The sequence below is a fragment of the Theropithecus gelada genome, chromosome 15 (genome assembly GCF_003255815.1).
Source record: "Theropithecus gelada isolate Dixy chromosome 15, Tgel_1.0, whole genome shotgun sequence".
Lineage (NCBI taxonomy): Eukaryota > Metazoa > Chordata > Mammalia > Primates > Cercopithecidae > Theropithecus > Theropithecus gelada.
In genome coordinates this window covers 8,380,170-8,406,428 of record NC_037683.1, presented here as the reverse complement: position 1 = coordinate 8,406,428, position 26,259 = coordinate 8,380,170, and the positions used below count along the sequence as shown (strand labels likewise).

Here is a 26,259-nt window from a genome sequence, read left to right as displayed (position 1 = left end):
TGTCTACATGTTGGAGATGGTTTTGTTTTCTCTCCTCAATTACAATGAGAGTATGAGGGGGGCACCTCGGGACAGAGAGAGGCTGGAAAACACAAATCTCTTTGGTCCTTGGAGGGTCGATGTCACTGGCGCCTGTTCCTTTCGTCCCCGCCCTTTCGCCTCTCCTTGCACCTGGAGGGAGGTCCGCTGAGAAGGGAGGCGAGGGTGTTTCCACGCCACCCCCCAAAAACGGGCTCCATGGAGCCTGGCCGGCTGCTTTTCTTAGCACCCAGCAGCTGAGCTGAGTGAGGAGCGAGGACGGAGCCCAGCAAGCCACCAGGACATCTCCGCTGGTGAGTCCAGCCTTGCCTTGCACTAGGTCCGGGTGCCCGTGCCTGGCCAAGGGCACAGGGCGAGTGTGCGGGCTGAAGAGTCCTCAAATTCTAGAGTCGATCGTGGGCTGTGTTTTGTTTTGTTAAATTTCAGTTTTCATGTGTAATAGGGTAACTATTGAGGAGATGACCTACACAAGCTAAGGCTCTTAGGGGCCCTCAGTGATTTTTTTCTTTTTCTTCTTTTTTTTTTTTTTTCTGTTTTGAAATAGAGTCTCACTCTGTCGCCCAAGCTGGAGTGCACTGGCACTATCTCAGCTCACTGCAACCTCCGCCTCCCGAGTTCAAGTGATTCTCCTGCCTCAGTCTCCAAAGTAGCGGGGACTACAGGCGCCTGCCACCATGCCAGGCTAATTTTTGTATCTTTAGTAGAGATAGGGTTTCACCATATTGGCCAGGCTGGTCTTGAACTCCTGACCTCAAGTGAGCCACCGCACCTGGCCTTGTAGGCTGTTTTAAAGTGAGTCTCCTGGCTTTCTAGAAAACCCCAAACCCAGAGCATTTAGCCTCATTTTAAGTTAAGGTGGTGATGGGGAAACAGCCGCTCCTTGGAGGAGGCCTTTAGAATCTCACTGTCTTGGGAATGAGCCTGAGTGGGGTGGACCCCATCAGGAGAGAGATGGGGGGTGACCCGGTGGGGGCTGCCTATGGTTCCCACAGGGACCCAGTGGGGCTGAGGGACTGAAGGGGGTCAGAGGCAGAGCATCCAGTCTCGCTGGCTCCGAGGGGCTGGGTGGAGCTCCTTCACTGCCCCCTGTGCCCAGTAAGCCGTGGGGACCAGCAGAGCAGTGCCAGGTGTCCGAGTGCAGGAGGATTCCCAGTTGGGCATCATCAAGGGACCAAGAGCAGTGCAGGTCACCAGGGCAACCAGCCTCATCTTCCTCCTCCTCTTAAGGCAGAGTCAGGTGGGCCTTCCATGCATGACCTGCAGCCCTCCTAGCCTAGGCATCCTGGGCGGAGGTGGGTGTCCTCCTGTAACAACAGACTAGGCCATTTAGGAAGCAAAACAGAGCCAGAGCCAAGTCCCATGGAGCCGGGATCTGCTGGGTGTTTCCCTTCTAGGGTCTGCAGAGTGATGTGTGCGGCTGTTGTGCCAGGCCCAAGGAGAGGTGCCCCCCATGAGCTAAAAGCTCTCCCTGCATCCCACCTGTCCTTGGGTCCACAGGAAGCACCGCATGGGATCTGGTGCCAGGTGCCGTGGTCCACAGTGTGAGTGGGTTCACGCAAGCCCAGCTCATAGAGTGATAGCGGGGCTGGTTGGCTGGTGCTGGGAGACCTGGGCATGGCACCTGCGCGCTTGCTCAGTGCTTCAGGTGTCCTTGAAGTGTAGACTTCAGGTCTTCTGAAAGGAACCTCCAAGGTCAGCATCGCAGACGCACGGTCCTGCAGTTTCTCTGGGGCATGTCCAGCAATAGGGTCCCCCCAGGGAGGTGGCCGTGACCAACACTAGGAGGTAGCTGGGGTCTTGTCTGAATGGGGGCCAGAGTTTGGGGCTCTCTGAAAAAGCAGGGACCCTGGGACAGACCTCACGCCTCCTTCCAGCCGCCTTACCTCCGCCTGTGCTGTCTCTTTCCTGCAGCAACACGGGATTCCCATCCCGGTCACCCCCAAGAGCCCATGGAGTATGGACGAGAACCTCATGCACATCAGGTAAATGCCCGCCCTCCACCCATCCTTGGTCCTCCTGGGCTCATTCCAAAGGATGGCCATGTGCTGCCCCAGGACGTGCTGGTGACCCCTACACCAGTGGTCCCTGCCCTCGGGGAGCTGAGAGGCTTCAGGCAGGACAGAGATCAAAGCGCCCAGCTCATGCACTGCCCTCATTGCAGTTCTGCTGAGTGTTGTCAAGGAGATAGATCATGGGCACGCAGCCTCATCAGGAGTATCAAGGAGGGCTTCTTAGAGGAGGTGGCATTGAAGGTTAAAACCTCAAGGATGGAGAACAGGCCCAGATGGGGCACTGGGGAAGTGTTTAAGGCGGAGGCCCCCTCACCCATGTGCAGAGCCCCAGGGCAGTCCCTAGAAGACTCAGGGAAAGGCCCCAGCTCTTTCTTACAACCTGCAGCTCCACGGGTGACTGTGGTGGGCCCAGAATGTTTCAGACAGGTTGGCAGCAGATGCTCTGGCAGAGAGTAAAAGGCAGACCAGGCTCATGGGCACAACGGGGGGTGTGTGTTGGGGGATGGGGGCATGCCATGTCCCTGCCCAGCTGACCCTGTCTTTCCTCTCCCCTCTGCAGCTACGAGGCTGGAATCCTGGAGAACCCCAAGGTAATCCCCCCAACCCCGTCTCCTCCCAGCCGGCCACCTTTGGTGGTAGCTGCTCCATGCCGATGCTGTCTGATGTATTTGTAGCCTAATTTGAAATTTCACGGGGGCCAGCCATGGGGCTGGGGCCAAGCCCTGCCTGTGTTCCCCGACCCCCCGACCGGCCCCCCTCTGCCCGCCCTCTCCTCGCTGCATTTGAAGACCTCCCCCCGCCCTTCCTCTTCTAATTGCCGCTGGGATGAACAGGGGAAGGAAATATCTCAGGGCAGCATAGAGAGAGTGTGTGATTGTGAGACAATAAAGAAGTAATTAGGCAGATGAGACACTTGGGGGAGGGCCCAGCCTGTGCCCACCAGCTCCCAGGCTGTGCTGCTGGAGTTTTGGTTGTGGGGGGCGGGGGGAGGCATGGCTGAGAGCCCCAGGCCCCATTTGTCTGGATCCGTGTTGCACACCCGCCACCACCGGCCACCCTGATCCCGTCCCAAGCCTCCCGGGCGGGCCAGGCTGGGCCCTCAGCTCTGTTTGAAGTTTCGGGTTTCTCTCCCCGGGGTAGGGGGCTTCTTTGTGTCCACCCCTGCCCACTGTGGGAGGTGGGGGAGGCAGGGCCAAATCTATCATGGGAAGAGAAAAATCTCTTTGTCCCTGAGGGAATGTGTCTTAGTTCTCGAGCCCAGCCAGCCCCACACCCCGGGGAGGCTGGTTTGGGGGTGGGAAAAGTGTGCTTTCTGAGGGGGTGCAGCTGGGCCTGGGGGAACCAAGAAGGCCAGCTGGAGGGGAGGGTGCCCAGGGAGGTTTGGTGAAATTGGGGAGCGCCAGAGCCCCGCCCAGGATCCCCCAGGGCCTGGGCATCTGTCACTCTCACGCCCGCATGCTGCCCCCTGGTCGGTGTTGGCTGTAATATCACATGGCAGCCACCATGTCTGGGGAGCGGGCCGGGGGTGGCATCGCCCTGGCTCAGTTCCTAGGACACCGGCTGGGAGCAGCCTCACTTTATGGGTGAGGAAACTGAGGCCCGGAGCCGTGACGTGCCCCAGGGTGACAGCTGCTTGGGGCGAGGGAACGGGCCCTGGGGCTGGTGCCCTCCAGCTATTGGCTCCCCTACTGCCCATGGCCCCCTCCCTGTCCAAACCTGTCACTCAGGAGAGCCGCCACCCTTGCCCGCTGGGGGCTGATGGGCCCTGTGTGTGGCTGCTGCCTGCTGGTCACAGGTTTTTCTAGTTCATGCTCTGCTGACCCCACAACACTCAGGCCAGCCACCCTAATTAGCCAGTCAGTCAGCGCCAAGGGGGGGGCAGGGAGGCTGAGCCTGCGGAGTGGCTTCCAGGCAGGGCATCCTCTCAGGCCCGTGGGCCCCAAGCATGCCGGGCAACCACTCCTGGCCGTTCTCCAAGCAGCCTATGGCCTCTGCAAGCAGCTTATGGGGCAGAGAGGGGAGCCCCCAGAATGGAGGACCTCAGGATTGAGAGAGCAAGGCCAGAAGGAGATCGCCCCTCGGACCGTGCAGGAGGGCCCCCGGGCCTGGAGTAGGTTACTGAGCTACTGTGGGCAGGTCCTGTGCCCTCCCAGGCCTCCTGTCTCATGAGGGTATCGGGTGGAGAAGTCTGTGCTAAAGAGAATCTGGATTAAGGATCCTGCTACCTCACCCACACTTGGGTCCCAGAGACAGGAAACCCGAGTCTAAATCCCAACTTTTCTTCTTATTGCTGTGCAACCTCGGGCAAGTTGCCCAACCTCTCTGAGCCTCCAGTACCCCTTGTCCAAGGTGGGAAAACACAGCATCTCCCTCCTGGGGCATCTAAAGCACTTGGCCTGGCACAGGGCAAGCCCTCAGCCATGGACCTGGGGGTCCCATGCTCCCTCCTCATGGGAAGAAGGGTCCAAAGTCTTCTCGGGGACCCCTCTCAAGAAAGGCTGGGCTGGGCTGAGCTGGGTGTGAGTCAAGGGGAAACATAATTCCTGCGGAGACGCCTGGGGCACCCAGAGTCCAGCCGCTCTGGAAGGGAGTTTGCGCCAGCCATGCAGACTCCCCAGGGGCTTTGGGCTGGGGACGGGGCTCAACGTCAGGACGCGCCCTTGCATCCCTGGACCTGGCAGCCCTGTCCCCCTCGGGATGAGCTCAGGGGGACAGAGCTCGGGGAACCCGTGCCCCTCCCCCTCTCCAAAAAAAGCCAGGAGACCTGCGGAAGGGAGGGCTTGAAGGCAGATGGCTGAGCCATTTTCTGCCTCCGTGAGGGCTGATTGAAGGGCAATGAGGCAGCTAATGCGAAGAAAGATAGAAATTTACTTGCTTTAACTTCATACGGTCCACAGTGAAAGAGTTCATTCAGTCGCCGGCCCGCCATAGCTGATGGATGAATAAACCATTTGCGGCATCGATCATGCCTCTACATCATGGTTTAGTTCATGGGCCATTTGCTTCCAATTTCTCCTTCTCGGGGCCTGTTTCATGCTTTCTTTCGCCCTCTTCCCCTACCCCCCACCCCGACTCTCTCTCTCTCCTTTTCTTCACTCTCTTCCCTCCCCTGCCCCCCCACAGATGACATTGGAAGTGAGCCCTCCCGCTGGGAGGGATAAATAGATGGCATTGATACTCGGCAACAAACTATTTGTCATTTGAACTGGGCTTTTAGGAAGGAGAGTAAAAAGAAGGCAGGCGCTCGAGCCACCACGGAATGCAAAGCAAATGTCATTTTATTTCTATTTAGTTATTTTATTTAATCGGCGCTGTCAGGTGCCCGCCCGACAGCTGCCTCTGACTTCCGCTGCGGTCTGCAGAGACTCGTCCTCCAATCTTCCCATCCCCTCTCCTTCCAAATGCACGCACTGTCAGCCTCCACTTCAGTCTGGGGCTCCCTTAGGAAGTGTGGCGGGAGAGGAAGTGACAAGCAACGCGTTGAAAACAGTTGCAGTCGGGCCCAGCGCAGGTGGAGGTGGGAGAGAGCTGGGCTTGGATGGGAGTGGGGCCCTCGTACCGGCACTCTGGTTGGAGGCTTGGGGGAGTCCCAGGCAGCTGGAGATGGGACTGTGGAGTTGTGTGGTCACCCCAAGATCCAGTCCAGTTCACTTTACCTTTTTGCTGAGGATGAGCCTTGGGGCCCATCTGTGCCCAGGGAATGCTGCAGTTGGCAGGGCCCAGTGGGCCAGCCCTGATGCCTGCCTATGGCTGTGATGCTGGCTGGCTCTGGCCACAGGCCTCACCCTGCTTCTCAGCCCAGGTTTACTACAGCAGCTGGGAACCAGCATAAGGTGGCGGAAAGAGTCCCCACGTTTAGCTTCCAAAGCATGGTTTGGAGAAGCCACCTCTCAGCCTTGGCTTTCCCTGTGGTCCATACAGGCATCAGGCTGGGGGTCCTTCAGGGCCCCTCCTACCGCCTGGAGCCTGCCTTTAGGGAAAGTTCTGGGTTCTTGTTCCTGCCCCACAAATGGGCACTGATGCGGGGATACAGCTGGTCCTGAGTCACATCGTCCCTTGGAGGTGGGGGTGGAGGATCCACCACAGTCCTTGTCTGAACTTAGAAGGATCAATTGTCCTGGTTTGCCCAAGACTAAGAGGTTTCTGGGGACAAAGGACTTTCAGTGCTAAAACCAGGAGAAACCGGGGCACTTGGTCACTCTAACACAGAGTCACAGGCGAATGACCACGGGTGAGCTTCCAGGGTACTTATGTAGCCCCATCCCATGTAGAAGGAGGCTGGGCTGAGCAGGTACCCCCATGAGTGAATTCCAGCTGCAGAGCACACTCCAGTTTGTACCAAGCCTTCCCTGACATTTTCTTGTGTTTTCATTTCCAGTTACATATGTATCTATATTTTTATATACATATATTTTAAATATATATTACAGTATGTATGCTTATATATTAAAAATAAAATATATTTTTAATATATAATATATATGTAATATATATATTTTTAATATATATTACAATTTAAGTATATATTATATTTAATATAAATATATATTTTTATAATATATAATATAAATATATATTTTTAATATATTTTATTTTTAATCTATATTCCATGAAATATAAATATAAAATATAAATAAAATAAAAATATATTTTATTAAAAATAAAATATATTTTTAATATATATATATACGCTTAAATTGTAAGATGGCCAAGGGCAGGTATCATTTTTCCCCATTTCACATATGAGGAAACTGAGGCTGGAGGAAGTAAAGCCTCCCCAAGGCCTCACAGCCTGAGATCTTGATCCTGGCATGGGGGTATTGCCCATCACTGTAAAATCCAACATGTATTTGGTGAGGACCTCACAGGGCTCCTGTCCTGAGTGCCAGGGAATAAGTTCCACGTGGTCTCTGCCTGCAGGGATCTCACAGTTGCAGCTCCAGTCCCTCCCGCTCAGCCTCGATTTCTTCATCTGTAGATGGGGTAAGAGCGCTTGACCTTACCAAATGGAGCTGCTGAGAACTCAGACTGCAGATGGGAAGTGATACGTGAATGTGTGCAAGGTGTTTTGTTTGCGGAGGAGGGGACGGAGTCTCACTCTGTCGCCCAGGCTGGGTGCAGTGGTGCAATCTCGGCTCACTGCAACCTCCGCCTCCTGGGTTCAAGCAATTCTGCCTCAGCCTCCCGAGTAGCTGGGACTACCGGCACATGCCGCCACACCCGGATAATTTCTTTTGTATTTTAGTAGAGATGCAGTTTCAATGTGTTGCCCAGGCTGGTGTTGAACTCCTGAGCTCAGGCAATCCACCCGCCTCGGCCTCCCAAAGCACTAGGATTACAGGCGTGAGCCACTGCGCCCGGCCGTCTGCAAAGTTTTTAAAGCAAAAATGAGACAGCAGTTCCTAGATGTCAGCAGGTGAACAAGAACCCCGGGCACAGGATGCCCAAAGGACGGACTTGAGCAGTCAGGCCCAAGAGGCCCAAGTCCCCACAGTGGCAAGTGTCCAAGCCGCAGCCTGGGGGAGCTAGGGCCTCCGAAGGTGGGAGGGAATTTCAAGAGTTCCAGGCAACACGCAGCCCCTCCACCACTGCATCAGACGAGAGGCCCATTTTCCAACACGCCCAAGAAAAAATATACATAAAGGTTGATGTGTTTTCAAATGGGTTTTTGCTTTGCTCTTCTCTTTTCTCCCTGTGAGTATTAACCTTGGGGACCCCGGGGACGGCTCGGCTTGCCAGAGCACCTGCTGGGGTCACACGCAGTCATTAGCTTTGCGGTCAGTGCAGAATAAACCCCAATTCCCGAGCCGGCGAGAGTGTGCGTACCGCTCCTGGAAAGCCCTCGGAACGCCGCCTGGCTCCTCCAAAGTCACACTTTTTCCTGCCTGACTTGTTCCTCTCCTGCTATTCTACCTCCAGCTGTGGGGGCGTCGAAGAAAAAGATGAGATCAAGTTGAGGGGAAAAATTGTCTGATTTCTCAAGCCCTTTGTTTCCCAGGCCCCTGGCAAGCGGGACTGATGCTAGGCTGAAGGCTGGAGACCAGGGGATCTGCTGGACCCCACCAGCTGGTGGGGAAGTGGATGGAGGAGAGGGGTGCAGATCCCTGCGGGAGGTGGACTGTAGGGTGTCTGGGCACTGGCATGTCATCCTCCCACCTCTTTCTGTCTTTTGTCAGAATCAAGCGCCTCCAGGTCTCTACACGAAGACCCAGGACCCGGCCAAAGCCCCCAACACCCCTGACATTCTCGAGATCGAGTTCAAAAAAGGTATGTTTTTTGAACGTCCCACCTGTTGGGACTCGAAAGGGGTCGACAGGGGTTGACTCTTGGCACCCTGGCTCCTTTCCCCTCCCTGCCTGGGAACCTAGGCCCTCTTTACTCCCACCCTGCATCCCTGGAAGCTGATTTTCAGACAGGGGTTTCAAGGGTGCCGCACAGCCCACCTCCCTGGACAGTATGACCCATGGATGCCTCTAGGCTTGGGAGGAACACGCCCTCAGCCACCCATCACTTGGGTCCATGGGCACCAGGTCTGGAATGAGAGCACTCTAGTCCCTGAACAGCCACTCAACTCTCCTGGGCCTCAGTTTCCTCACCTGAGGATGAAAGAGAGTGCCTGCTGTTTTCCCGGTGTAGAATGAGGCCTGCAAGGGAGCGTCCAGCCCCAGGCCCTGATCCCAGAAGGTCCTCAGTAAACAGTCAGTGTTGGTGAGCTGGCCTCAGGGACCCCTGGGACCCCACGTGGAAACCCTTCTCCAGTCCTCACTGAGCCGCTCTGGGCCTCACCCTTCTGACCCCACGTTCAAAGTTGTGGCCACTCTTGCTCCCCTCGGCAGTAGAGCCTGTCCTGTTCACTCCCTCCTCCTCACTGCTGTCAACAAGAAGCGTTGGCTGGCCTGGCCTGAGTGCCTGGGTGCCTGAGCTTGGGAGAGGGCATCTCTTGGCCTGGAGGAAGGACAGGGAAGCAAGGCGAACCTGCCTGGGCTCAGAGGGAGGGCTCAGAAGGCCTTTCAGGAGGCTGGAGAGATCAGGGAGGCTTCCTGGAGGAGGTGGTGCTGGGCACAAGGGCATCCCAGGACCAGGCGGGGGCTGGTCCATTTGTCCACAGAGTGGCTGCCCACACTGGAGCTGGGATGAGAGGGAGACAGGCTCGTGGAGAGGCCTGGCCCGGCTCTGACACTCGGCCCTTACCCTGGGTACCACAGAGAGGAGGATTGGGTGGGGAAGGCTCGGGCTGGTGGGGAAGCAGAGCTGCAGACCCCACTCTCCCTCTTGCTGGTGTGACCTTGACAGCCAGCGTCACCGTGCTGGGCTTTGGGTGCACTCATCTAAAAACAGGCCCACAGGCATGATGCTCACAGGTGCCCAGCATGGTGTGTGGAATGGGGTGTCGGAGGCTGAGTGCTTTAATAATCTGCCTCTTCTGGGCCTTTCCCAAGAGCCTGGCCAAGTCAGCAAGTGTCTTCCTTGCTCCCCTCCATCTGTCCCAACCCACTGGGGGTCAAAGAGGCCCCCAAAAGGCAGCCGGGCCCCCAGGCCTGTTTGCAGGCACACAGCCTCCCTTGAGGATCATCTCTGAGGAGATGGTGGGAGTGGCCCCAGCAGCATCTCCTGGCTCCCTGCACGGGGCCCCCAGGAGCCCGGAGACCCGTGAGGGTGGGAGGCAGGCGGCAGGCTGCAGAGGGTCCCGGGCACCAGGCTCCGGCAGCCCTGCCCAAGGACCCGGGCAGCTCTGCGGGCTGAGCTGGAGAAGAAACGTGACCTATTGTCATGATTTGGGGACTGTCTGGAAGAAGAAAAAAAGACGGGAGGAACCCTCCCCTGGCCAGTGCCCATTCACTCTCTAGTTAATTTATTTGAAGTTTTAATCTAATTATTAACTATTTTAAAGGCTAAGAGGCTTTCTCCGGCAGCAGCACCAACAATGTCACCTCTTCTCCCGGGCAGGCCCCATCTAAGGCCCCAGCGAAGGCCGATAATAGGACCGGGAGGGAGAGAAAGGGAGAGGGGAGAGGCGGGGGGTGGCGAGAGGGGCTTAAGGTTCATTATTGGGCAGACTTACATTTAATAGCAATTTACAACCAAGTTATAAAACCCCTGGAAATGGGGGTTAAGAATGGCGAGGCTGACAGCGCCTTGAGCGAAGCCCCTCCAAGCGGCGCCTGGCTAATAAAGCCTCGAAAGCCGCTATTGAGGCCTGATTGGCACCCGATGGCTCGCTCCATGGTAATGAGCCGGGCAGATGGGTGGGGGATTAGCCGCCAACTTTGAACAGCTTTTCTTTGTCACTGTTTCAGCTCTCTTGTTAGCCCCAATACATTTATTGCTCATTTCACACCGCTCGAGAAAGTGCCCCTTGCTATTCAAAGTCAACCCCGAACCCACCCGCTGCCCTCCCCAACCCCTTCCCTCCTGCCACCCCAGACCCAGCTCCTTGGATTCAGGGATGCTGCCGACACCTCGCCTGCTGGAGCGGGCACCGTGTCACCCCCATCAATCAGATGGCTGCGTGTGGGTCTGGGGTACAGGGTCGGGGCGCGGGGTCCGCCTGACAGACGTGGCAGGGGGCTGTGTGTGTGTGTGTGTGTGTGAGCGAGTGTGTGTGTGCTTGAGCCCAGCCACACCTCGGCCAGGCGGCCCCCGGGTGACTGGTGGGACAGAAGGTGCTCCCGGCGTAAGACAATGGTGGAGCGTGAAATTCAATTAGTTCAGGGCCTGGTTCCAATTTCACAGCCCCTAAATGCAAAAGGGGCAAAGAGAATGGAAGGGTGGGGGAGAGCGTTTTTATTACATTTTCCCTTTCATTCTGGGGGGCTTTCTCGCCCCTTCTCTCCCTGCAGCAGGCCTCAACCTGCACAGGGCTTTTGAAGGAGTCATTTGGAGTCCATATCTGTCACATCCATTTAAGGCGTTGCAGGAGGAGGGAGAGGGTGGGGTGGCGGGTGCAGGCTCCTCTGCTGAGCCGGGCCCAGGGGCCCACTGCTTTCTCCTCCCACCCTAGGGGTCCCCGTGAAGGTGACCAACGTCAAGGATGGCACCACTCACCAGACCTCCTTGGAGCTCTTCATGTACCTGAACGAAGTCGCGTGAGTGACTGCAGCCCTGTGCGGCCTCCTGGGCACCACTGTCTCAGGCGAGCACGGACCTGGACCATTGCAGCTAATGGTTATGGCTGAGGCTCAGGGGTGCAGAGGACAGGCCGTGTCCCTTCCCCATAGCCACAGGGTTTCCCGGACTAGGGGAGCCCCTTTTGGCAGGAGAGGCTCCGTGGTCCTTAGCCTTGGAAGATAACAACCCCAGGGAGCCTTCTGCCTCCAAGGGATCATTAGGCTGGGGCTCCCAGGCCCTTGGCTGGATGGGAGGCCAGGATAGAAGGAAAGGGAGCGGTAGTTAGCTCTGGTGCTAGGCAGGGCCCCAGGACACAGGTAACAGAAGGAACAATTTGAACTCACACCTGGGCAATCCCTTCTCTCTCTGGGCCTCAGTTTCCCCACCTGTCCAGTGGGCACTTGGACTAGGTGACCAGGCTCAGATGTCCTCTGAGTCTTAGATCCTGAAATGCTGCCTCACCCGTGGCCTAAGCTGCACCCACCCTGGGGCAGCCCAGCTGGGTGGGTGACTCTGAGCCTTGCGGTAGTCCCTGAACCTAATGGACCGGTTCTTCCCACAGGGGCAAGCACGGTGTGGGCCGTATTGACATCGTGGAGAACCGCTTCATTGGAATGAAGTCCCGAGGTGAGTCTGCTCAGCCCTGCTCAGAGCCCGCCTCAGGGCCCAGCAAACCCAGAGGTCCCCGAGACCTGTCCCATTTGGACGCTACTACCCCTATGCTACGTGGGCGACCTTGGGCGCGTCCTTTCACCACAGCCTCCGAGACTGCAGTTCCCCTGCCGCCAAGTGGGGCTCATGGGCCCTTTGCCACTGACTTTCAGGGTGTTAGGAGAAGGGCTGCCCAAGGGCTGAGAGAGGCCCAGGAGGGCCTGGTAGTCCCCGAGGAGCAGGCAGGCCAGGGCCAGGCCTGGAGGTCAGGCTGTCTTGTGTCTGGGGCGGGCAGGCCAGGTTTGGAGGCAGACCGTGCAGGCCCGATTTCGTGGTCATTAAGGCCGCATGGAGGCCGTCAGCCAGGCAGGGCAAAAGTTCTGCCAGAGGTGGGCGCTGTGGCTGCACTGGCGCTGGGAGCCGGCCAGCGCCTAAGGTCCTGTCCCGGCATCAGGCCCGGCTCATGGGGCCCTTTTTCCAGGGATGGTTGGGGCTGAGCCTCAGTGTGGCATGCCTGCCACCTCGGCTGGCCTCTAGCCTGCCTAGCCCTGTATCCGCCTCTGGCTGGGCCCAGGAGCAGGGCAGTTGGTCCCCAGGCAGGTGCTTCTGTCTTCTCTTAGTAGCCAAAGCCCATGATTCCCTTTGTCGGTCACTCACCATTTCATCTTGACCACATCCTCCTCTCCAGGACTCAGTTTCCCCATTCATACACCAAGGGGATCTCAGGTCCCTGAGGGTCTGCCAGTGTGTGATAAAGCCATGCTGTGTTTTCTGGGGGGTCCTAAGAGGGAGAGGACAAGGTTTCAGTAGTTGGATCCCCTGAATCGGGCACCTGAATTTTTAATACTGGTGGTGGGGTCAGGGCTCCCCACTTTGGTAAATGTTCAGATCTCTTTGCTTAGGGTCGATGTGAAAAGATACCAAGCCAAATAAAACCTGACCACGGTATAGTCATGGCCCCATGTCCCTCAGGCTATTTTTACTAAGATTCTAAAATCCGAAGAGAGCTGATCACCCCATGTGGGCCAGAAGAAAAGGGTGGTGGTGCGGAGGGCTGGAGGCCTGTTTCTGGTCCCAGGTTTGCCCTGCCTTGCCCAACGACCTTGGACTTGTCATCTATCGCTAGGCCTCAGTTTCCCCAAGTGTAATGTGGTAAGCGTTGGGAGTTGCATCACTCTGGTTCTGACCTGTTTGCATTTACCTCAAAAGACATGGGAGCACGGAAAGGGGAGGCGGGTTTGCCTCTTTCTTGTGGTTTAGCTCCTTGCTTGCTGTTATTCAGGAGAAACAACCTAATTGAAGCTCTGGGAAGGCCTTGAGAACAATGTTACTAATTAGCTGCTCCTTTTTATCCTGGCTTACCTTTGTCACTTACCTATATTAACATGTGATTAGATGCCCCTTTGTCGCCGCCTGCCCTTGGGAGCCAGCGCAGTGTGCACCCTCCAGGGAGAGCTGGGGGGGGGGACCTTGGGGAGCCACAGACCAGCACCCCATTTACAGATGGGGAAGCCAGGGCTGGGGAGGGGTGGGATAGAGGCCTTGCTTCAAGTACCAGGCACTTTAGTGGCAGGACCAGGACTGCCATCTGGGCCCAGAGTGGCATGGAGTGGAGGGCTAAGAGCTTCGACTGGAGTTGGACAGATCTGGGTTCAAACTCATGTATGGGGGCAGGAACTGGTACACTGGAAGTGCTCCATAAATAGCCATCAGTCCCCAGGGCATGCGGAATGGGGACAGAAGTAGCCCCCACACTCTAGGAGCTGTCGTGTGGCGGGGGATGGGGAGGGTTCCAGTACTGCACCTGTTATTATGCCCTTGCCACGCCTGTGGCAGGCATCACCAGTCGATGCTGGCACTATTCTGTGAATTCCAGAGGTGTCTCAGGGCTGCCTGCAGGCACTACTAAATGATCAGGATTGGCACACATGATGAAAATGCATTGCCTTCCCTATTGGAAAGATAAGGACTGGTCTGAAGTCACTGTGAAATGGCATCCTGCTGGGTGGGGCGAGTCAAGCAGACTTGAGCAAAAGTGAACTGAAGGAGGTGGTTAGTGAGGAAGACTTGGACTGCACTATTCTGAATGTGGAATAGTAGCTGACAGCATTCCAGAGAGGCTGGACCTTTTTCCCAGAATGGGGGCCTCGTCCCCATAGAAGGTCAGAGCCATGAGATAGATCAACAGTCTGTTCCAACCCCCATGGCTCCTTACCACCACCTGGGGAAAGGTTCCCGGAGGCCAGCCTTCACTCTGCCCTGGTACTTTGTGTGTACTGTTGGAGGCTGTCCCCAAAAGCACAGAATTTAGTCAGCATGGTACAGGAAAGAAAATTGGGATTCTGCCGGCAAGAACTTGCTGTGTGATCTTAGACAAGTCTGTCCCTCTGCAACTCCAATTGTCAAGGGGCCAGGTGAGGAGGTCGTATCATCTCCCTCTGAACGTCCTCACTCGCCTATTTTATTGCTTTGAGTTGGGGAGAGAAGAGAAAGTTGCTAGGTAATTTTAGGGTGGTATCTTGTTTTTATTTCTCTACTCCAAATATTTCTTTTTTTTTTTTTTTTGAGGCGGAGTCTCGCTCTGTCTCCCAGGCTGGAGTGCAGTGGCGCGATCTTGGCTCACTGCAAGCTCCGCCTCCCGGGTTCACGCCATTCTCCTGCCTCAGCCTCTGAGTAGCTGGGACTACAGGCGCTCACCACCACGCCCGGCTAATTTTTTGTATTTTTAGTAGAGACGGGGTTTCACCGTGTTAGCCAGGATGGTCTCGATCTCCTGACCTCGTGATCTGCCTGTCTCGGCCTCCCAAAGTGCTGGGATTACAGGCTTGAGCCACCGCACCCGGCCCAAATATTTCATGTGAGAAGGAAAGAGGAGAGACGGTAAATTAGGGCGCTGTGGATTCTCCCATAACAAGGTTTTTATTAAGTACACAGTAATGAGAGAAGCTGTTAATTGTCAATTATATTGAGGGCAGAGCAGAAAGATGCTATTGTCCGTATCTCGGTGTACAAGGGGAAAATGTCATTTGTATTGATTTTACAAAGCTCGTAATTGAAATTTGTTAAGGGCTGATTTTTTTCTCTGGGGGGTGGGAGCAGTTAGGAAGTTGGGCAGCTCCTGTGCCCTGGGTCTGGGGTGGCCTAGTCAGTGGCACTGAGGGTCAGGGACAGGGGGCTGGGGAAGCTTCGGCTGGAGGCTGGAGTAGCCTTCTCCGTATTGTGGCTGTTCACATGTCATTATCACATTATCTTTTTAACTCTGGAGGGGGGCTAATTAAGTGAAGTAAATGAAATCAGTGGGGAGGAGAAGGGGGGCAAGGCAGGCCGGAGGGAAGCCGAGGGAGGCCGGGAAGGAGCCAGCGCACGTCCTTGTGCTCAGCTTCTTTCTCTCTCTCCTCTGTGGCCTCAGACTTCTCCAGCTGCTCTCCTGCCTCAGCTCTCCTCCCAGCCCTGCCCGCCTCACCTCTGCCTGGCGCCGCCTTGCTCCTCCTCCTTGCCTTCCTTTCCTCCTCCCTCTCTCCCTTTCCTCCTCCCTCTCTCCCTTTCCTCCTCCCTCTCCCTTTCCTCTTCCTTCCCCTCTTCCCTGCCTTGCCCATTCTCCTCCCCTTCCCCACTCTCTCCTCCTGTCTCCCTTCCTCCTTCCTCCTCCACTTTCTGGCCCAGAAGGAACAAGGGCTGCCACCCACTTGCCTAACCTGCCCACCTACCATCTGGAACATTCCAGATGAAGAATGGAGGGAGACCTGTGAAGCAAAGAGGTTTTCAGTCCCAGAGGCCCACACAGCATGGGGCCCGCCAGGCACCAGGAACATAGAGGATGGCTAGAGTCCCACCCTGACTGACCTGCCTCCCATCACCATGGCAACTGCCTCTCACCTTGGCCCTGGTACCTAAGAGGTACCCCCATGCCCCACCTTTTCCAAATCACTTCTGCTTTCCCAAAGGGCCACAGTCTTTAGTCCAGGTGCCCTCACCCCCAGCCCAGGCCCCAGCTGAGCTGGCAGATCCCACTCAATTCTGCAAAATTGCTCATTCCAGGCTAACCTGGCAGCCTCAGGGACAGACGAGAAGAATTTGAGCCACAGCAGCTGTTTGGTTCCCACCTCTTTCTGCTTGGTCCACTCTCCCCGCCCCCACCACCCCTGGCCACCCTTAGCTCCTTGCCCTTCTCCCCACTCCCCGCCGCACCCTTCTTGGCAGTAATTATGGTGTGATTGAAGCTTCTCCAGAGAGAACTGCTGACACCTCTGTCTTTTTTCTGTAAACATGGGGAGATGAAAATAGACACTTGGAGCTGCTGTGCGTGTCACTCCAAAGATGTCTGTTGTCTCTTCCACGGCAACACAGAGGCTCAGCTGTCATTTCCTCCTTCTCTCTGCACGGTGGTTTGTATGCCGACTGTCAAAAGCCCCAAATCTATAGTCTTTTAGCATCAGGTTTCTGTCACTTTTTTTTTTAAGTCTTTTTTTTCCCAGAAGAAACACACAGAAATCGTCTGTACCCCCTACCCCTGCGGAGAGGAGAGGGAAGGGTTTTAAAATGCACGCACGCGCGTGTGCGCGTGACAGCAGCAACCTAAAAACAAGCTTTTTGATCAGTCACAGTTAACTTTAACACCTTTTTTTTTTTTTTTTTTTTTTTTGAGACGGAGTCTCGCTCTGTCGCCCAGGCTGGAGTGCAGTGGCGCGATCTCGGCTCACTGCAAGCTCCGCCTCCCGGGCTTACGCCATTCTCCTGCCTCAGCCTCCCGAGTAGCTGGGACCACAGGCGCCCGCCACCTCGCCCGGCTAGATTTTTGTATTTTTTTAGTAGAGACGGGGTTTCACTGTGTTAGCCAAGATGGTCTCGATCTCCTGACCTTGTGATCCACCCATCTCGGCCTCCCAAAGTGCTGGGATTACAGGCTTGAGCCACCGCGCCCGGCCCAAGCTGGTTTTGAACTCAGCTCAAGCAATCCTCCTGCCTTGGCCTCCCAAAGTTTTGGGATTACAGGTATGATCCCCCGCACACCTGGCCTGTGCTGAGTTCTATGTCCCTGTTCTCCGGGCTGTCTATAATGACTCTTCTCAGTCACTCCTCTGTTTCTGCCGCCATCAGCCTTTTTACCCTTTCCTGGTTTGTGGCTCTGAGCTGCTCTGCAGGAAATGATGATGGACCCATTTGAGCTGTGTTTACAAGAGTCACGGTGAGGCCTGAGGAACTCCCGAGGGATGTGAGGGCTTGGGCCGCTGCATAAACTTGGAGAGAGGCCATTTCCTGCTCAGCAGTCACAACTAAATTCAGACAGTGGAGACTGCCGAAGGCTACAGCCCCCACCAGTGAAACGGGATGGGCTCTTTGGTGGCACTCGATACTCGTATTTGCACCTGGTTGCTGTGAGGGGCTTTCACAAGCATGTCACCTGACACCAGTATATCCGGGGTTTACAGATGAGAGAACCAAGCCTCCAGAGAGGTTCCCTTCGGCCCAGGTACACAGAGCCATGGTGAGCACTCAAGCTTTTCCTCCACAGCAACAGCCTGGACTTGGGCTTTCTCTCATGTTCCGGTTAGCAGTTGATCACTTTGCCAAAGGCCCTTCGAGGCCACCTGGAGCCGAATGGGAGACCCCGGTGCTGGGCCCGTTCCCCCTCCAGTTGGCCAGGTAGTATTAGGCAAGCCAGTCCCCTCCCCAGGCCTCGGTTCTCATTTGTAAAACTGGTGTGTGGGACTAGATTTAAGGTGAGTCCAGAGTTTGCAGAGGGGCCTCCGTTCCTCCCAGCACAGCCTCTGCCATCTCTTCTATATGCTGGGCTCCTGTCGCAGGCTATTGGAATACTAGGTTGGCAGCTAACAGTCGGGGGAACACGGTACCGGATTGATCCTAATGCCAGCTCTGACATTTCCATGATTCTAACACTTAAGGATCAAAGATTGGAGGAAACTTCTGGTAGTGCACGAGGGCTCGGCAGACTCAGCCTCCCCAGCTCCCCGGTGGGCTTCAGAGTCAAAACCAATATCCTTCATGGTTTTTATATATTTTTTTATTTTTTTAATTTTAAACTTGTGGTAAAATACACGTAACATAAAATGAACCATTTTAAAATGCGTAAGTGTGCCGCTCAGCGGCATCCGTTCCCAGGGCTGTGCCACCGTGACCACCATCCACCTCCAGAACATTTTCATTTTGCAAAGCTGAGACTCTGGCCCCATGAACACTCCCCATTTTCCCTCCCCCGGCCCCTGGCAGACACCATTTCTGTCTGTATGATTTTGACGACTCGAGGGGCCTCCCATGAGTGGAACACACAGTGTTTTTGTGCCTGGCCTTTGCACTTAGCGTCATAGCCTTATGTTGATGCTGTGGCATGTGTCAGGATTTCCTTCCTTTTTTTTTTTTTTGACGGAGTCTTGCTTTGTCACCCAGGCTAGAGTGCAGGGGTGTGAAATCAGCTCACTGCAACCTCTACCTCCCGGGTTCCAGTGATCCTCCTGCCTCAGCCTCCCAAGTAGCTGGAGCTACAGGCATGCAGCACCACGCCCGGCTAAAGTTTTTTGTATTTTTAGTAGAGACGGGGTTTCACCATGTTGGCCAGGCTGGTCTTGAATTCCTGACCTCAGGTGATCCGCCTGCCTCGGCCTCCCAAAGTGCTGGAATTATTACAGGCGTAAGCCACTGTGCCCGTGCATTTTGCTTCTGCACTCATCCCTCGATGGACACCTAGGTTGCTTCCGCCTCTTGGCTATTGTGATTAATGCTGCTATGAACATGAGTTGGGTCTTTTTCAAGCAACCACTGTAGAAAGAGGTTAGTAAATTCCCAGGATAATTGAGAACCTGCGCCTTTAGTGATGTAACATGTGGTGGAAGAAAGGAAGTTCTCGGGGTAGAATCCCTGGAGATGGGGGAGCTATGGGCCCTGCTCCACCCAGACAGCAGCTGCAGGGCAGGCTCGCCCAAGGCCAGGTCTCTGAAGTGGATGAGAGAGGTTGCACTCCTGGGGCAAGAGGGAGCCTGGGCTGTGTGGTGTGGGCAGTCCTGCCTCTTGGTGCCCCATTGTCCTCCAGTGCAGTAGGGCCTTACCCCAGACCCAGTTCAGCCCAGGGCCAGGCACTTCTGTGTCACTCAGAGATCATCTGTTCCAAGCAGGTTGTTTTCCAAATGGGGGGACTGGGCCTGAGGTCGCAGGAGGGGACTTGAGCAATCCCCTCTCCCCTGACCTTCCAGGGTTGGGCCTCCATGGCCAGTTGACTTACAGGGCAGCAGACAGCACTGGTGAGGGACTCGGGGACCTACATTGAGTTCCCAGCTCCACCTAGAGCATGCCCCCTCTCCTCCTGGGCTCAGTTTCCCCATCTGTACAGTGGGGTCAGCCTGGGTGATTACCCAAGCCCTCTGCCACTCAGTGGTCTCTGGAAAGACCTGGCCGCAGGGGCCCCACAGGCTGAAGGTGGCATGTGTGTACACATGTGTACATGTATGTGCACAGCCGTCCCCCTCCCCTGGCTCCCTGGTGGAAGGGAGGAAGGGATATTTGGGGCTCTGGGCTCTACTGTAGTCGCTTTAATTACAGGCTTTCAACCTCGGGCCGGTGGGCACGCATGGGGAGGGAGGGGTTGCCGCTCCGAAACCCTGTCATTTTCTAGCGTCGGAGGGCCCCTTCAAAGGGGGCATCTAGACATTTTCTCCGCAAGCTGCAGAGTGGACTGTCGTGGCCCCAGCATGAACATAATGACAGATGCATTTTGCAGCAAGCTGGGAGTGAATGGGTCCGACCGGCTTGTCTCCTGTCACCCGAGTCATTATTATTATTATTATTTTTTTTGTCATTTGCTGACAGTTTGGGTTTCATGCGTTTCTCTCTTTTTTCTCCTTTTCCCCCTGCCTGCAAAAATGGCTAGGTATCTACGAGACCCCAGCAGGCACCATCCTTTACCACGCTCATTTAGACATCGAGGCCTTCACCATGGACCGAGAAGTGCGCAAAATCAAACAAGGCCTGGGCTTGAAATTTGCTGAGCTGGTGTATACCGGTGCGTAAGACTCTACGACTGTCCCCTCTAACCGCCCCACAAGGGATCCCAAATCACCGTCAGGCCCTCGGGCCTGGCCCTCCCCTCCGTATCAGCACCTTCCTCCCCTGCCATCCTCGTGTGAGACCCCAAAAGGTGCAGGCCAAAGGGGGTTGAGGGAAAGTGCAGGACATGAGGGAGCAAGGGGATGCTGGAACCTACCTTGACATGGGGTGTGTCCGGGGTGATGCACCGGCCTCCCAAGGTGTCCAGCAGCCTCCACCGCCTACAGTTTGCATGACTCCAGCATGTGCCAGGCGCTGGGCACTGCAGCGACATGCATCGCTCCACATGGTCCTCACAACTTTCCCAGAAGGTCTGAGGCTCCCTGTACACATGAGGAAACTGAGGCTCAGAAGGAAAGCCTAAAACCAGAAGTGGCCTAGCTGGGTTTGACCCCTAAGTCAGGCTGTCTCCAGGCAGAACCTGGACCTATTCCATGAACTTGAGGGAGAGGCTCTGTGGACCAGGAACTCAGCCCCAGACCCCAGTACTGCAGGAGCCAGATCTTGACCATGAAACCACTGGGGTGGCCACAGGGCCTGAGCCTTGCCACACACCCAGCCAATGTGTGGAAGGACCAGTGGGTGACATGAGCACCTGAGGCGGGGGTGTCCCCGTTTTGCAGGTGAGGAGCCCGGATTTCCATGCCTTGCCTGGATTCCAGCCTTGGAATCCTGACTCTAAAATCCAATCCTCATATGGTGTAACAGGGGTCCCCAAACTACAGTCCCTGGGTCAAATCCAGCCTGTCACCTGTTTTTGTTCAGCCCATGAGCTAAGAATAGTTTTTACGTTCTTATTTATCTATTTATTTGGGGCAGACTTTCACTCTTGTTGCCCGGGCTGGGGTGCAATGGTGCGATCTTGGCCCACTGCAACCTCCGCCTCCCTGGTTCAAGTGATTCTCCTGCCTAAGCCTGCTGAGTAACTGGGATTACAGGCACGCGCCACCACGCCTGGCTAGTTTTTGTATTTTTAGTAGAGTTAGGGTTTCACCATGTTGGCCAGGCTGGTCTCAAACTCCTGACCTCAGGAGATCCACCCGCCTTGGCCTCCCAAAGTGGTAGGATTACAGGCATGAGCCACTGCATCTGGCCAGTTTTTACATTTTTAAATGGTTGGGAGGAAAAAAAAATTTAATGCTATTTCATGACAAATTATATAAAATTCAAGTGTTGCTGGGCACGGTGGCTCACGCCGAGCGAGGTGGCTGTTTTTGCATTGTCTGTGGCTCCCCTGGAGTGGCAAGGGTAGGTTGAGCCATTTTGAGAGAGACCCTAGGACCCGAAGAGCCTCAAATATTGACTCTCTGGCCCTTCCCACCCCCACTCCATAACATACACATACCCTTGATTTGGGCATTACATTAAATAGCTGCCCTGAGCTGTGGGAGGACAGGCTGCTTGCTGCCTGAGGCTGACCCTCACATCTTTGGGGGCCTGGACGTCAGGGGACCCGTGCAAAGTTAGTATTAGTTAATCTAATAGCTTCCTGGGCTAAGCTCTCCTCCCCTCGCCTCTTCCCCTCCACTCTCAGATTTTGTTTCCTTTTAAGCCTCCTAATCACTGTAACTCATCTCAGGATTTCAGGAGGGCTCGGTGGTTATTGGCTGGCGTTATTTCTTCCTGCCATTGTTCCTGGCAGCTTTGAAGCCGAGTTCTGCCCCCCTTCCCAGGTACAGACAGGTGCTTAAATACCATTGTCTCCTGCGGGCTTTCCAGCCTGGTGGGACTGCAACCCTGAAAGAAGGATTTTAGTTACAAAGTGAGGGAGTTATTAAGATGTGGCAGAGGAGGGAGCACCTGGCTGGGCTACTCCGGGGCCTCCACAGAGGCTGATCCCACCATGGCTGTGGCCGTGGCTGCCGCTTATCCTGCTGTCTTGCTGCCAGGCTCTGAGCTGGGCACCTGATGGGGTATTATCTAATATTAGCCGTGCAGAGGTGAGGAAACGGGGGCCCCGAGGTGAAGACACTGGCCCAGGCTCTCCTGGCTGGTGATGGGCAGCTTTGAGCTGGGGACAGGCCAGCTGTAGCAGCCAAGTTCCCAGTTATTCCAACAGATTCCAGGATGCTCATGATCAAGGGGCACGGCGGCACAGGCAGGGGAACCCTGGGTGTAGGGCACAGTTTGGCTCCTGGCTGCGGTCACGGTGCCTCTACACTGGACTGGCTGGGTTGAGTCCTTGCTCTGTCAGCCAGTGACAAGCCCTCTACATCCCAAACTGAGGTACAATGATGAGGAGACTTAAAAGGAAACCAAACCTCAGAGTGGAGGTGAGGGACAGTAGGGGCTTCTTCTTGGTGGTGATCACTAATATTAACTTTGCCCTGGTCCGCTGACATCCAGGGCTCCACAAACACCAAGACCGGCCTCGGGCAGCAGGCTGACCCCCACAGCTCAGAGGGGCTGTTTGATGCGATTTTCCCCGTGAGGGATACAGAAATGGTACAGACCAGGGCTTTGCTTGATCATCTTACTTAACCTCCCTAGGCCTCAGTTTTCCCATCCGAAGAGTGGGAATAACAGTTCTACCTGTCTGGTGGTGAGGACTAAAAGCATGAGGATCTGTGAAGCGCCTGGAACTATGTCTGGCAGACGAATGGTTATTCCAGTGCGTGAAATAACTGCGAGCGCCTGGCGTGGGTTCCCAATGTGGAGGCAGGGCACTTGGAGCCTTGCCTCTGGCTGGGTTAATGGTCTTGAGCAGGTCTGTCTCTTCCCTGAGCCTCAGTTTCCCCTCCTGTCAAATAAAGGGCACCAGGCTGAGGGCACGCCAGGGTCTCCTCCCAGTCCCGTCTAGCTCCTGGGTGCAAAGCCCACCATTCCTCCAGGCTAACCAGGGTTAGCCTGGCAGGGCCCAGTGGAGCGTCTCATCCAGGGGGTATAGCTCACCTCTTCTCCCCTCACCTCCATTTCTTCAGCAATACAATGGGTATAAGGTGCAAGGCACACAGAATTGCTCCAGTTAGAAAGGGTTGCATGTGTTTGGTTGGGCCTAGCAGCATGGGGGAGGGGTCCCCCTCTAGCTCAGCCCTACGCCCCACCCACAGCGTATCTACAGGTCTAGGGGGTGCAGGGTCTCCCCCAATGCAGTTTAAGCCAGGCTCGCTGTCCCCCAACCCAGGCTGGGTCTGCTGGGAAAAGAAATCTGAGCAGAAGACCCCCGTGGGGGCAAAGGTAAAAAAATTCTGAGATAAAGCCCAGGCCAGTTGCTCCCACGGAGCTCTCTGTCCTATCTCTGGCTCCATCTCCTGTCTTCCAGCCTGGAAACTTAATGGGCTAATTATCCCCGCTCAGTCAGAAAGATGGCCAAGCCCAGGACACCAGGGCATGGGGGGCTGGGAGAACATCAGCAGCCCCCTCCACAAGGGTCTCGGGGTGTGTTGGAGGAAAGCCCTGGGCCAGAGTTAGGAGTACTTCATCAGACCTGGGCTCTTCCACAGTCTTGCTGTGTGGCCTTGCACAGGCTGTTTCCCTCTCTGGGCCTCTCTATGTACAGTGAGGGCTGGCACACAGCATGGTGTTCAAACTGCAAATGCAAAACGCTTTGCACTCTGCGTTCTCTCACTGAATCCACACAACCTCTGGTTAGTCATGTTTTCTCACTGGGCAAATGAGTAAACCGAGGCTCAGGGAGGTTACATCACTTGTCCAGATGTGGCTGGGATGTGGACTCAAAGAATGGGACACTGGAGAGCAAGGGCTCAACCTCTACTCTCCCTGCTTGGCCCTCCCCCACCTCTGCAAGCCCCAGGACCCCATCCCAGAGGCCTGTCCCCTTTCCCACGGAGGGCCTCAGCAGGTGCCCCCAGGGGCCTGGGCCTCCCACAATAGCCGCAGCCCCTGGGCTGACCCGGCCCTTTATCAGGGCAGGAGATCATGCGCCATCTGGCCCCGCAGCTGCCCAGGTGGGCTCACCTTCCCGGCTCCGTTTCAGGAAACCCTAGCCTTGCCCTGTCCCTCCCCCAAGCCATGGCCGGCCGGCCTGCCGCCCCTTGGTCCCAGCCTCCTCCAGAAGCGGCTAGAGAGGGGCCGGGGCCAGACTGGGGTCTGAGCGCTACCCCTCCCTGGCCTTTAGGGTTCTGGGGGAGAGGGGAGGGAGCGTGTTTCTCAGGCACCTCCTGCCCCCACCTACACACCAAGGGATGTTCTGGCCGTAGAGAAAGCTCCGAGTTGATCGTAGGAAGCAGAGTTGTTACAACTTGGGCCAACAGAAGTCAAATGAAGGCTCCCCACTTCCAGCCTGTGTGATCCTGGAGAAGTTTCTTAACTTCCCTGAGCCTCCCTTCCTCACCCAGAAAGGCGAAAGGCTAAGAGAGTGTCTCTCAGAGGGCTGTCTCTGAGGATTCAGGGAGCTAGCGCAGATGAAAGCCTGAGCACAGTGCTGCTGCTTATCTGTGCAGAAATATTCTATCACTAGCAGGTGCAGAAAACAGCCCACTGATTCCAAGGGGCCTGCCCACCCTGAGGGGTGGGCTCCAGCCAGGACTCCAGTTCATGGTAGCCCCTAAGGCCAGTGCGGCTCAGTGCTAGGGGCTCCACACGAAATATTACTGTGACATCCCCCACTCAACAGATGGGGAAACAGAGGCACAGAGAGGGGAAGGTTATGCATGGCCATGGTCTGAACCACCACCCAGCTGCCTGCACTGGACACCCACATCACCAAGCCCCAGGCAGCACGTGCCTCTGAGTACTGTCTGAGCCTTCTGCTTCCCCCAGAAGATTAGTGCCTCTGTTGGGCCAGGGATGGGGGCCCTTTACCATTGTGTTCCCAGTTGCTGGCTTGTGGCACTTCCTGAATGCCTACGGCATGAAGCAGTGGGTCACTTCCCTCCTCCTGACCCTTAGGGAAGTGACCTAGGTGGTCACCTCCTTACCCACAGGCCCTTTGCAAGGTTAGAGGGCAAGGCTATGAAAGCATGGTCCTCAACTCAGCCGCTGGCAAGCGCACATTGTACCAGACACATGGGAGGCAGTCATGGTCTGCATGGCGGGGTAAAGCATGCGGCACCCGTCCTGTGCCCTTGCAGTGCAGGAGGCCTCCCTAGTGATATCCCGTTTTCCTCCCCGCAGGTTTCTGGCACAGCCCTGAGTGTGAATTTGTCCGCCACTGCATTGCCAAGTCCCAGGAGCGAGTGGAAGGGAAAGTGCAAGTGTCCGTCCTCAAGGGCCAGGTGTACATCCTCGGCCGGGAGTCCCCACTGTCTCTCTACAACGAGGAGCTGGTGAGGTAGGCGCCCCACACCTCATCCTGACCCCGACTTGGGCACAGAGCCTATCTTTTGACTGGATCCTCAAGACATCTGTGCCTGAGCACGTCAGGCACCATGCAGAGGACAGAGCAATGGTTACCGAGGATATAGACACCACTATGCTTCCGTGGAACTTACAGGCTAGCTGGGAGAAAGGCATGGATCAAACCATCACCAGAATGTAGAATTAGACAAGGTGGCAGCAGGCTATGACGAATGCAGGATAGTCTGGCTGGGTATAATAACTGGGATTGGCTAGGAGGGGTGGTGCATGCCTGTAAGTTCAGTTACTTAGGAGGCCGAGGTGGGAGGATTGCTTGAACCCAGGAGTTCAAGACCAGCCTGGGCAACATAGAAAGCCCTTGTCTCAAAAAAAATACATATATATATACATATATATATATATACACACACAATAATTGGGGTTGTAGAGCAGCTCCTTTGCTATTCAAATAGCAGAAAGAGTTAACAGGTGAATAGCAGGGAGGGGTGGGAGGGCAAAAGAGGCCAGGGGGAGGGAGCCGAAGCTAGATCTTAAAGGGAAAGGCAAGATGAGATCTGCGCATTTAGAGGGTCCTCCTGGCTGCTCTGGAGAATGGATTTGAGTAGGTGGGAGGGCACCTGTGGAAATGCGGTAGCTTGGACCAGGCTGATGACTCCCGGACTAGATAGCAGCAGGCGAAGGTGACACAAATCTAGGAGGAGGGATTGAAATGACTTGGATGTGGAGGGAGATGGAGGATCCAGAATCACTCGTGTCTGGGGTCGTGATCAGCTGGGTGCAGTCCCTGGGTTGAGGAAATGCTCTTGAGGAAGGATCATGCATTTGGATTTAGGTGTCGTGAGCATGGGTTTCTTTTGAGATAGCTGGGAAAACTAACTAGAAGGCTGTCGGACACTTGGGTCTACAGTTGAGGAGAACCTAGGCTGAAGACCCTGGAGCATCATAGGCATTTTGATGTTCTCTGAAGCCCCGGGCCAAGAGAGACTGCCTAGGGGAAAGTGTGGAGTGAGACAAGAAGGGAACCAGCTGGGCAAGATGGCATACACCTGGAATCCCAACTCTTTGGGAGGCCGAGGCAGGAGGATCACTTGAGGCCAGGAGTTCAAGACCAACCTGGGCAACATAGTGAGACCTC

At 55.5% G+C, this 26,259-nt stretch overlaps 1 protein-coding gene across 2 annotated transcripts in view; it reads left to right on the top strand.

The window, feature by feature from the left end:
- Window positions 1–26,259, top strand: part of ASS1 (argininosuccinate synthase 1) — a 56,587-nt gene that overhangs the window by 24,692 nt on the left and 5,636 nt on the right. For both annotated transcript variants that reach the window (XM_025359172.1, XM_025359174.1), the window contains 7 exons: window positions 1,951–2,021; window positions 2,611–2,641; window positions 8,228–8,318; window positions 11,053–11,137; window positions 11,722–11,786; window positions 19,690–19,821; window positions 24,942–25,098. In XM_025359172.1, coding sequence (XP_025214957.1) covers window positions 1,951–2,021; window positions 2,611–2,641; window positions 8,228–8,318; window positions 11,053–11,137; window positions 11,722–11,786; window positions 19,690–19,821; window positions 24,942–25,098 — 632 coding nt within the window. The remainder of the gene's footprint in view (window positions 1–1,950; window positions 2,022–2,610; window positions 2,642–8,227; window positions 8,319–11,052; window positions 11,138–11,721; window positions 11,787–19,689; window positions 19,822–24,941; window positions 25,099–26,259) is intronic.